The sequence below is a fragment of the Myzus persicae genome, unplaced genomic scaffold (genome assembly GCF_001856785.1).
Source record: "Myzus persicae strain clone G006 unplaced genomic scaffold, MPER_G0061.0, whole genome shotgun sequence".
Classification (NCBI taxonomy): Eukaryota; Metazoa; Arthropoda; class Insecta; order Hemiptera; family Aphididae; genus Myzus; species Myzus persicae.
This window is the reverse complement of record NW_019102577.1, coordinates 107051-119693: the sequence shown is the minus strand read 5'-3', so window position 1 is coordinate 119693 and position 12643 is coordinate 107051. Positions and strand designations below refer to the sequence as shown.

General features: G+C 26.5%; 3 protein-coding genes across 5 annotated transcripts in view; 1 reads left to right on the top strand and 2 right to left on the bottom strand.

Annotated features, from left to right (window-relative positions):
- Positions 1-8311, top strand: part of LOC111032603 (beta-mannosidase) — a 27221-nt gene extending 18910 nt beyond the window's left edge. The window contains exons 3-14 of the mRNA XM_022312995.1: positions 945-1093; positions 1186-1385; positions 1467-1719; positions 3173-3341; positions 3984-4180; positions 4250-4631; positions 4694-4962; positions 5036-5183; positions 5996-6207; positions 6282-6503; positions 7830-8130; positions 8195-8311. Coding sequence (XP_022168687.1) covers positions 945-1093; positions 1186-1385; positions 1467-1719; positions 3173-3341; positions 3984-4180; positions 4250-4631; positions 4694-4962; positions 5036-5183; positions 5996-6207; positions 6282-6503; positions 7830-8057 — 2429 coding nt within the window. The 3' untranslated portion in view covers positions 8058-8130; positions 8195-8311. The remainder of the gene's footprint in view (positions 1-944; positions 1094-1185; positions 1386-1466; positions 1720-3172; positions 3342-3983; positions 4181-4249; positions 4632-4693; positions 4963-5035; positions 5184-5995; positions 6208-6281; positions 6504-7829; positions 8131-8194) is intronic.
- Positions 8092-8670, bottom strand: LOC111032607 (tRNA-specific adenosine deaminase 2). The gene has a single exon (XM_022313000.1). The coding sequence runs from the start codon at positions 8637-8639 to the stop codon at positions 8157-8159; it is 483 nt and encodes a 160-aa protein (XP_022168692.1). The 5' UTR covers positions 8640-8670; the 3' UTR covers positions 8092-8156.
- LOC111032606 (single-strand selective monofunctional uracil DNA glycosylase) lies at positions 8411-12643 on the bottom strand. Of its 3 annotated transcripts, XR_002604320.1 has the most exons (7): positions 12326-12643; positions 12064-12251; positions 10596-10859; positions 10266-10532; positions 8816-8968; positions 8583-8752; positions 8411-8527 (listed from the first exon to the last, which is right to left on the bottom strand). XR_002604320.1 is itself a non-coding variant. In XM_022312998.1 (6 exons), exons 3-6 carry the CDS (start codon positions 10851-10853, stop codon positions 8642-8644), a joined length of 789 nt encoding a protein of 262 aa, XP_022168690.1. In that variant the 5' UTR covers positions 10854-10859; positions 12064-12251; positions 12326-12643; the 3' UTR covers positions 8501-8641. The 3 variants fall into 3 exon arrangements, 2 of the variants coding, with proteins under 2 accessions (XP_022168690.1, XP_022168691.1); XM_022312998.1 differs by having other exon boundaries at positions 8501-8752; XM_022312999.1 differs by having other exon boundaries at positions 8501-8752; positions 12068-12251.

The following is a 12643-nucleotide window of genomic DNA, read 5'->3' as shown; positions in this document are numbered from 1 at the left end:
GACTACCTATGTTTTAGTATAATATATGTTAAAGGCGCGGCAAATTTAAATTTATGTACCCATAATTTAATAATTATGCAGTATTAATTAAATACTTAGTTACAGATGATTTTTCGACAGTTGTAGTAGAATAACAATTGATTGTGTTGTAGAACAATATTATATGTTATTTAATATTTAAATATGTGGTCTTTATTAACTAATTAATAAAAATACACCTCATTGTGTGTAGATAAAATTTAAAAAAAAACCTGTGACTAATTTTATATCGGTTATCGAGTATCTAAATAGGTACTTGAAATGTAAGTATCGAATAGGTATCTAGTATCTCGATACTCCAAATATAAGTATCTAGTATCTAGTATCTCGATACTGATTTTTGAGTATCTTGCCAATCCCTGCAGATTATACTATATATTTAGTCAATGATGTACGATATACCTAGCTACAACGTACCTAACCTCCACATTGACCAAGAAAACTTATCTATAGTCTACAGATTATTCTATTAATACTATTTATAAACTATTAAATTAATACTATTCTATTATTTACAACATTAAAGGTTATCTTCTCTCGACCAAGTTCATAATGACGAAATCGTTATTCGTTATACATATACCGAATTCGGAACAAACTCAAAACTTCCAGAAAATCTTTCGGAGTCTTGACCACAACATATCCTCAGTCGCAGTAACCATCGATTTCATCAAAAAACCAAACAATAAAATAATTATAAGACTTCTATAAAAACTACTAAAAATTTTCTCAATGTTTTCCAAAGTACCAACAAGACTCACTGTTCTTTAAGATCACATGACACAAACAAAAAAAAAATGATTTTTAAACTAATATACAAACATTGTTTCTTTTAGAATTAAAAATATAACCTACAGTCTACAATAGTACAATATTAATCATATTTTGTGTGTATTTTTTTTTAGTGAATTCGAGTTCAGAAGCGTTCAGTAAAAAGTTTATTATTTTCGAAGGAATAGATACATTTGGTGAAATTTATTTGAATAAAAAACTAATCGGCTCAACGAATAATATGTTTGTGAGGTACACTTTTTCTGTTGAAGATTTACTTAAAGTATGTATGATCCTTTTTTTTGTATAACCGTAGAATCTAGGACAGTTATCCTACCTAATAACATTAATATTTGTTACTTTACATAATATCAGGAAGGGGATAATGTTCTAGAAGTCATCATTAAGTCACCTATACGCATGGCAAATCATTTTTTTAATGATTATTCTAATAAAATTCCACCATTTTGTGTCCCCAAAGAATACAATGGGGAATGTCATGTAAACTACTTAAGAAAAATGCAAAGTTCATTTGGATGGGATTGGGGTCCTGCATTCCCATCTGTTGGAATATGGTGGGTATTGTAATATGTATAGCAGTCATGTATGCGAATCAGAATTAATGAAAAAACTTTATTTATGTTCATGTGTTATAGGAAAAGCGTAAAAATAATAATGTTTCAAGAAAATTTATTAGAAGATATTAAAACTGAAACAATTGCGGCAAATTCTTCACATTGGTTATTAAAAACTGATATTTATGTCAAATGTTTTGGAAGTATTTATAATGCTAAATTTAAATTAGCTTTGAGTACTGAAAAAAGTATTTTAAGCATAGAACAGGATTGTTGTAACGATATATGCGTTGAAAACGAAATTCACACTACAATTGAATTATATGTGCCTACGGTAATATTACAACTAAATTAAAAATTATTTATCAATTTTGGAAAATAACTTAATTATATGGTTCAAAAACGAAATAATTTGTATTACTTTTTAATTATAAATGTTACATACAAATGTAAATGTTTTAATATTTGACTCAATACAATTTGATACGTGATAATAGATACCTAATGATAAAATGGTACTAAAATACCTATTTTAGACTACGATCATCGAGATAAATTATTGAAATTATTTACATTTGTAAAATGTATTGGTGGTGTACTGGTGTCTAATTGTTTTATATTTTAAATTATAGTCTAATATAGGTATATAACTACGTATTTTCTCCTGTGTTAAAACTCTGAGTATCATATGTTCTTGGCTGCCTAAGCTTTAGGTACATACCACCTAAAATATTTAAAAAAATATTTACCTAAATATAGGTTTTGTACTTATAGCATAGTCAACCGAGTGGCCGAGCTCCAACTAATGCAATTTTTTATATGCATTCATTTATCGAATTATAATGCTAATAAATAATAAAAGTAGGTAATATATCCACCTAGTTACCTAATAAGTAATAACTATAGTCTATAATATTATGTTAATAAATAGCGTAAACTGTCAGGTTAAGCATATACCTATAGTGATTAGTGGCTATAGTCATATAGTAACTTGGTCAGTTTTAAAATGTAATTATAAATCACAAAAGTAAAAAACAAAATATACAGGTTAGGTTATATAGTTAGATTCATACAACATCCAGTCAAGTGCCACAAGTGGGTGGCTTCTTATCACGTATTTCATGTAGTATTTAATCTATTCTGTGGTATTGTAACCTTTATCAAATATGCTAATTGTGCATAAATGTACAGATTGTATATATTATTGTGTAAAATAAAAAAAAAAGTAGGTACATAAGTAATTAACCGAATACCCAAAAAATCTGTTTCTTACTAATTAGTTCTAGAAGATAATACTTCAAAATACAACATTAGGACCATTAGATGTCAGTTAGTTCTGCATACTTTTTATTTTATGTTTATGACTGTCCAAAGTATATAAATTCAAAATTGACCTAACCTACCTACATAAAATCAAATTATTTGTTACTATTAAGTATTAACCAAGAGAACTAACACAAGAAAAAGTTTATGGTTTTTATTGTATGTTTATGTTAAAAGTAGTATTTAGCTAAAATAATGAAAAAAATCTCCAAACTATCTACCAACACTTTTGTTGCAAATATTTGAGTTAAATGTTATGATAATCTAATATCTAATAACTCATAGTTATAGGCACGAAAAATAAAATCTGGTTTTGACAGTTAGCTTAACTTTCAAGCCTATACGAAAGTTTAACGGTATCCTGTTTTTGCAGTCCATAATTTTTTATTGTATCATATAATATATAATAAATTATAAATATTGATACATACCTACAAATTCACAAAATGCAATTTATGTTCTAGACTGATGTAAAAACTTGGTGGCCCAATGGATATGGTGAACAGCCACTGTACAATTTAAGCATAGAATTTGAAACTAAAAATGATGACGTTCAATCAAGAACAATTTTTATAGGATTCAGAACAGCTGAACTTATTCAGAAACAAATTGATAAAAATGATCCAAGCTTGGGTACACTAAAAATGTAGTAATAAGTATAGGGCTTGGAAATTGATTACCTACCTCAAAAACATTAAATAATGAACTAAAACTTTAGTTTAGCTTAGGTCCTAAACAAAATTCAAATTTGCCCAAGAAATGTTATCAAAAAAAAAAAAAAAATGAGCCATAAAATAACAAGATAAAACATATAATACTTACTTTTTCTAATTAATTTTATAAATTAAATACCTACCTATTTACATTAAATAATAAAATAGAAACTATCATTCTAAGTTTATAAATGTTTATTTATAATATTTTAAAAGTATGAATGTTTTGACAGATTAATAGTTTTTAAATGCATTTTAATTGTAAAATTTGACATAAATCATGTAAACGAAAAAAAAGAAGATTTTTCTTCCAATTAGTGGAAATAGGTAAAAATTACTGATGAAAATACAAAAAATTTCGAAAATAAAATAAAAAATAATATTTATTTAGATTCATAAATATTAAAACACATTTTCAACTAGGAAATTTTCATATTGTAAAGAGTTTCAAAAAAAATAAATCTAAAAGTCATCAACTTCCAAGTCCTATTTATAAGTTTTATAAGTAATTATTAGGTATAACAAAATCTGATGAGAATTTTTATTATATTTTTTTTTTCAGGATTATCTTTTTATTTTAAAATAAATGGTGTGGCAATATTTGCTAAAGGCACTAATTATATTCCAGCCAACGTATTTCCAGAGAAAATGAATGATGAAAATGTTATAAGTAATTTGTTAACTGCAGCTAAACAAGTTCATATGAATACCATCCGTGTATGGGGTGGTGGAGTGTACGAGAGTGACGTATTTTACAAAGTAATTATTAATTAAGGTACCTATTTAAAATTAAAATAACTTGATACTAATTTAAAATGTATTGCATAGTTATGTGATAAGTTAGGTATAATGGTATGGCAAGATATGATGTTTGCTTGTAATATGTATCCAGCCAATCATCAGTTTTTAGAAACAGTAGAGGTGGAAATAAAACAGCAAATTAGAAGATTACAACATCATCCCAGCATAATATTATGGGCCGGTAATAATGAAAACGAAGCTGCATTAAGAGGCAATTGGTATGGAACAAGAAACAATTACTCTATGTTTGCTACGGACTATATTGCACTATATGTCAACACAATAAAAAAAATAGTAATGGAGGAGGATAAAACAAGAAATTTTGTGGTGTCAAGTCCCACTAATGGCTTAAAATCTGAAGAAGAAAATTATATAGCGGAAAATCCATACAGTGCATTATATGGAGATGGTAAGTTACCTATACTTATAAATTTTAAATCATCATTTTTTTTTAATTAAAATTTTTTTTAGTACATTACTATAACTATGAGGTTAATAGTTGGAGCTCAATTTTTTTTCCATGGACTAGATTTGCATCAGAATATGGGTTACAGTCTCTCCCTGCATATCAGACACTGCAAAAAGCTTTTGATGTAAATGATTTAATTAGTTTTCCTTCACCAGCACTGATTCATAGACAACATCTACCTTTAGGATACGGTTTCATGTTATATCAAATAGAAATCAATTTACCTGTACCTCCAAACCCTACAGTTAGTGATTATGTGTATTTGAGTCAAGTAAGTAATTGTAATTAAAGCTATCTTATAAGATATCAATTATCACTTGTTATTATTATTAATATTACATTAGATTGTTCAAGCTAGAGCTATGAGAATACAAACAGAATGGTATCGAAAACATAGAAATACATTATTAAAGGATGGTAGAGGCTTAACAATGGGTGCATTATATTGGCAGTTAAATGATGTCTGGCAAGCACCAACTTGGTCATCAATAGGTAATAAAACTATTTTAACATTTTTTGTTTCAATAAAAATTAATTTGCATACATATCTGGTGTTGAACAAAAAATGCTCTGATTAATAATTGATGATCAAAATTTTAAGGATTTTATCTATAATTAAGAATGTATACATTTTAACATAAATTCATTGAATTGGTCTATACTTAAGGATTAAGATGATGTAATATTGATGTTAAATTATATATAATTTGGCTTTGAAAAAAATAAATTATTGATAATTCTTAAGTTTTAATCTTATAGTATATCTATGATTAATCTCACATATTTATTTTTTAATTATAAAATTGTATTTATTTTAACATAAATATTACATAATGTTTATTCTTAAGAAATGGTAAATTCAATACATGTATATTTAATGGAATGCATGAATACATTAATTTTCAGTTACAGGTCAAATTCTTAGAAACTGTAAAAATTAGTTTTTTTTTTTTTTTTTTATTAGTTAAACATAGATTTCTTTTGCCCAACACAGATATAAAGGCATAGGGGCATATAGCGTTTGAGATTTAGGAGAGGGAGAGATTTTTGATGTATTTGATGTAGAGGTGAACTTTTTTTATGTATTCCCATGTAGTGTAAAATCTTAAGTTTTTTTTTTTTGGGGTGGGAGGTTAACGCAACAAACCACTCCTTAGACTCTCCCCAGCCACATGCCACATGCGCTTATGTTCATAGGTATGACAGTTTTTATGAAAATAGATATTTATGTTTAAATTATGAATTTATGAATCGATGAATAAAATAATAAATGTATTAATATGAAGGATAAATATTATTTCCAGATTATGACCAACGATGGAAAATGTTACACTATAGTGCAAAAGATTTTTTTTCGCCAATTATTATAGTTCCAGAATTAGAAATTTCAAATAATTTAACAATTTATGTTGTTTCTGATATTCTAGTGGATTTGGAAGTAATTTTTAATGTGGAGGTATATAGCTGGAAAAGCAATATACCACTCTCTACATACATATCAGATACTATATTATTGGTTAGTAGTGTTATTTGAACATTAATTATCAATATTATAAAATTAATTTTCAATCAAACATTCCCTTGTTTCAGAAAAATAATAGTGCCCAGTTAATTTTAAACGAAAACTATTTTAATTGGTTAAAAGGAATGACACAGGAATGTGGTCAAAGCAAAGACCAACAGATTCGATCTTGTTTTTTGCATACAAAACTATATTATAATAATATAAATATGACAGAGGTGTCACCATCAAATTACCTGTTCCCTACCACATTCAACAAAATCATTGGTTATGAGACACCTAATATATCGGTAATTTTTTTTTTTTTTTGTTTAACATAATGATTATTTAATTTAATTAGTAATGCTAATTTAAGAATCTAAATAATTTAAACTAATTAATGGCTACATAAAACTAACTGTGGCTAAATATATGGTTATTTTTGGAATAAAAATAATTCCATATACCTATTTGATATTTGATTGAGTAAATATTCATGTTCACTACTATCATTATAAGTTATGTAAACAAATTGAATATTTAATGTGTATTTCTAAAGTAACAATTTGTGTTACAAAATAAAACAATTTATTGTAATTATTAAAGAGATAAAACGATAGAAAGTAATATCATAATTTATAACTAATAGCTCACTATTGAAACTAGTTAACAAAAATTTGGTATATTATATAAGTGCGAGACGGAAACAACAACACGAGCGGGTCCAATATCCTTTAAAGCCACACATTATGGAAAAATGGATTGTTCACAAAAAATTTTTAGCCAATGGGGCATATTGAAAAGTACTAAATTTATGTATACTGTGGAGGACTGTGTATTAATATTTGTTAGTAAACCCTCATGAGATTTATATCAATTATTAACGTTTTTTTTTGAAAAAACTTAAGACAATATTTATAAAAAGAGTATTACAGGTACCTATGTTTTGTTTCCATTATAAATATGGAGTGTGTTAAGATGTGTAAAAAAAGTTTTCAAGTATCAATGATTGTAGTAATTTATAACCAGTTATACAATTATGAAATTATAGTAGCAGGAGTGTATGTGTGTGTGTGTGGAGGGGGGCATATATAAGCTTAAGACATAATATACAATTATAACACCCCAGGTTTTAGAGGTCTAGTTTTTCCTGTGTATATATGTAGGCATAGTGGAGTAATTACATGGTTGATTTCATACCTTAGCTTAATTAAAATTATTTCTACCTTACTTTTGAAAAAAATCATAAATACGCCATTATTTGTTCTCAAAAAGCTTTGCAAATATTAATTACCTATTTAATTCTATTCTAAATGGTCACACAAAATTTACTATAAATTCATAATCTAATCATTTATTAATCATGCATTTAAACTTGAGAGTATAATATTATATTTGTGTATATTGTACCTATATTTTATAGAAGTGTGCAAAAACAAAATATTACACTTCATTACTAGTTGATTAGAACAAGAATTGCTCCATTACGCAATATAAATTATAAGCATATGATACAAAAAAAAAAACCTTGTTTAATATAAGATTTCAATGTATAAGAAAAATTAAAAATATTATGTTTCCGTAATTTCATATCTACAGATTACAAAAAATGAGCATTTGTTGATTTTTCTTCGCAGGTGTCCAGAATTTGGCAAGAAAAGAAAAACCAAGTAAATGTTAAATTGGAATCAACAGGAATAGGCTTATTTGTTTGGCTAAATGTTACTCTAATAGATGGCAACTTCAGTGAAAATGGATTTGTTATGTTAAACAAAACAAAAACTGTGAAATATACATCAAACAAAGATATCTCATTAAAACAATTTAATTTAGAAATTGAACACCTTAGAACAAAATTTATATAGTTAAAAAATATTACATCTCAAAAAAAAAAAAATACATTGTTTAAAATTACTCGCCTTAGATCAAATTATATAAGTATAAATGCAAAATAAAATTGTCTTTTATGGAATTACAAGTTTTTTTTTAACTTTATTTTCAGGAGCATTTGGATTTTGGCCTTTATAAAATTGTTTAAGTAAATCCATGGCCTGGTTTCCAAATAATCCACCTTGAACTTTACATTTTTCTAAACCAGGAACAGCAAGTACAGTACCACAGCCACCGAAACGGTCATTAGCACAACCAAAAATAATGTTAGTACAACCGATATTTATCAACATTGCAGCACACATTATGCAAGGTTCCACAGTAACAACAACAGTTATGTTAGATAGTTTTTCTAAAAAGCCAGCCTGAACAATTGAATCGACACAGTTTATTTCAGCATGCCTAGTTGCATTTTTTGTTTCATTTACTGTGTTACGACCTGAAGCTAAAATATTACCGTCATTATCAACAAAAATACAGCCAACAGGAACTTCCCCTACTTCTAATGCTTCTTTAGCTAAACACAATGACTTATTCATATGATCACTCCAATCCATTTTTATCTGAACAACTGGAGAATACTGTATGATTTGAGTAAAACTAAAGTCTCTTTTTTCCAATCTTCTGCTCTGCCAAAACTGAGGGGACTGGGATGAGGAATTCGTACAACCTAAGATTATAATTTGTTTGTGAATTATTCCAGCATTAATTTAAACTAATTTTCTAATTGTACCTTAATATTGTTTAATTTAAAATTCTTTACTACTTCGTTAGACCTTTTTTCAGCATATTTTCCAATAGCAACAATGGTGTCAATATGAAGTAAAGTAACTATGTCACTCAATGATTTGTCACAGATTTCTTGTAACTTTTTTTGGTATAGACTCTAAAACATAATTAATAAGTTATGTAAAATAGATAAATAAATGTGTACATCTGAATACGTATATCATACAACAGCATAAATGTATAATGTAGTTGTAAATGTAGATTGTAGTATTGATCCTACAATCTGCTATAATATATTAAATCATTTGCTCTTTGATAATATTGTTCAGTTGTACAATGTTGTGTGGTATACAATTATTTACTTATTTTTTTTTAAATTTAATACAAATGACAACTTCTGCATAAGTCAATTAATCATACATATAATTATTAAGAAGTGAAATTTAAAATATTTTCAGCCTTAGTTGTGAAAATGTAATACATTTTTGACTACAAAATAATTTGCAAATTTTTATCATTTAGATTAAATTTAAAATTCTAAGCTTCACCCTTATAAAAATGGTTTTGGAGTTTTGATGATTTTAAATTTTTTTAAGAACAGCTCATTAGAAACCTTTGTGTCACATTTTCAAGCTCTGTGAGTTAGATACAGTTTGTGAACATAAATAAAATAAAGCTAAAAAAATTAAAATTTCTACTTTTAATTCACCTTAAGTAACTAGATCCAAATTCCTACCATAGTTTATCTTCAAAGTTGAAGATTGAATCATTTTTTCTGCTACAAAAAGCATTGATTATAACAAATTAATTTTAAAGTCAATACATTTATTGAAACTAATACTGGTTATTGTTTTTTTTTAAATTGATTTGTTTTTTTTTTTATCAATCAAATTTGATTTTATATATAATGGTATCATTATATGGTAATATACTAATATGATAGTACCTTAAATTTAGAATAATAGTGCTAGGGAGTGCAGCTCATGACATAAGAAATTGAAAAATTTGAAGTAAATAATATAATGTTACAGTCTGGAACTAATCTAAGCCATGGTTTTTGGAGACTGGAAAGGTTTATACAATTATATGATCATATTTTTAAGTTTTGTTTCCCCAGCCATGTAGGTTAAATCTTCTATGGTTTACCTCACATTTGTCAAGTCATATCTCATAAAATGAACTCATATTTTTATTGTAAATAAATTTACTGTATATATATAATAAATTATACAAAATATATAAATATTAGGTATAGTATAAAATAATTATTTTTAGTGCAATTACATAAATGATACTGGATTAAAAAATCCAAAGTATTAAACTAATATAGGCAAAAAAGTTTTAAGTCATACAATTTTGATTGATGGTAATTTATAGTACTCAATAACAAGGTCATAAAACACAAGTACCTAATGAATAAGATAATAAATGAAAGCTGAATTTTAAAATATTACCTTTAAATCGGCTGGTGTAATATTTTTAGCATTTTTATTCATTAATGCCAAAGGAAAATAGTTATGAATAAAGCAATTGTTGAAAAACTTATATGGATCGTCTTCAGTAAGTTCAATAAGAAGATCCCATAATCTTCTACCACTTACTTCACTTTTACGACAGTTCAGACCAGTAACTGGTCTATTAGGATGACACTTTGCTGGCGTTAATACTTCTCCATCTACTCTTAAATAACTTCTGACAACTTCAACTTCACCAAATGGTATCTAACAGTCATTAAAATGATATATTTAATTAACTATTTTAAAAATTAAAAATTAAATACTTACACCAGTTTGACACATTCCCCAGGGTCCTGGGTTAATGCCTAAGAATAATACTTTTATGTTTGAGTTTAAAAACTTTTGTAAAAATACTTTGTGCAAATTGGAGGCATATTCTAATGGACTATAAATAAAATCAATGTTCGGACCATAATCCAGAAGTTTTAGCTTAGATACAAGATCATTTTCTAAGTTTATAAAACGATCAGCTAAATCATCAGTTTCAAGTTCATTTTGTTGACTAAAGTATTCTGATACAGACATTTATAACTGCAATGAAATAATAAAATGTTAGGTTATAATAGGTATTAAATAATCACAGAAAATTAAAAATATTATGGACTTTTATAACTTGTCTAATATAAATAAATAATATATCAATTATTGATACCTCTTTAGATATTAAATTAAGCATTAATCTGCAGACTAAAACACTAGTTCTAAGAAACTGATATTATCTAGATTCTAGAGCAACGAGTAAGACAATATGACAAATTGACAACAGGACATAAAAATGTTGTACGGGTAATTACAATTATAAACCACTGGTTAATATGTACATGTGTTGTTGAGAGGACCCAAACATATTATAGGCATCCCCCAAAGATGCATGTCTGTGCACACCTATGATTAAGTATTAACATAATATAAATCAATTCCAAACTTGTAACACTACTACAGTCTATAATCTTTATGTAATACTTTAATTGTATTCCATAATACCCATTATCTACTATACATGTAAATATATTATTGTTTTTTTTTTTTTGAACATAAGACATTTCTAGCCTTAGGCTGTCTATATCTAGTGATGTTTGACAATTTGCATATTAGTCCTAAACTTTTAACAGATTAACATGATAATTAAAAGTATTTTTTAGTACTATGGATAATTAATAATTGGTAATTTTAGATGCACAGAAGTAATGTGATTACAATAATATACTAATATTTACATATTTACAATAGTATAACTATAAGTACAGAGAAGTCACAAAATGATCTGGAAGAAGCGCATGTGTAGAGTGAAGATTTGGATGTTGAAAGGTGGCTTAGTGTAGGTGGTCGTGAGGACGACCTCGTTTTAATCGACGAAGAGTTGAGTAAGAAGGTTATAGTAGACTGCACCTGATGAGTTTGGAAGAGAGCAGTGGACATTTTTTGCTATTGTTTTAATATGATCTTATTATTGTAAAAATGTATTAAGTAGTTATTAAATAATTTCAAAAATATTATAAAACTATTAGTTTGAGTTAGAGAGCATTGATATATTACCATTTAAATAAAATATTCAAGCAAAATATTTATCCAGTCTTAAAATTTACAATTGAACTATAATTTATTGACTACCTACACATTTATATGTTATTTTTATTTGTTAAATATTATTATGCCTACAAAACGCTTTAATTTTATGTCCATGTTATGAATCTTGATATTTTAAATAATTTATTTAGAAAATAAATATACATACATACTTATGCTAACAGAACTAACACCAGTAGTCATTATTTATTGATGTAATGATACACTTAACAGCAATCATTGTCACTTTGCCGTGGTTGTATTTAATCTTCACAAATACAGTTTAATAATGAATGAACTTCAATTAACTATGATACAAACAATAGGTATTGTAGCACATGGGCAGACTGTGCACATCTAGTTAACAATTTGATTTGAAAATTAATTAAAAATTATGGAAAAATTAATATGAATTAATATTAATAACTTACGTAGGTATTTCTAGGATCAATATTTATTGAACAGCTCCAAGTGTATAATATATATCAAGAAATATTATAAATGTGGGTATTTTATTTATTTATTTTGCTGTTTCAATTATCCAACATCTATATTTATCTGTGAACATTCCCGACTAATGTATTTTTGTTTCAAATTGTCTATATTTCTTGGTTTTCCAGCTTTCAGTTGTTGACGTTGCAGTCGGTAATAAATAATAATATCACAAAACAATAATATTCACGGTTAAGTATACTTAGTATAAGGTCTATGAGTACAAGCCACAGCCCACAAGGTCTTTAGGTATTATC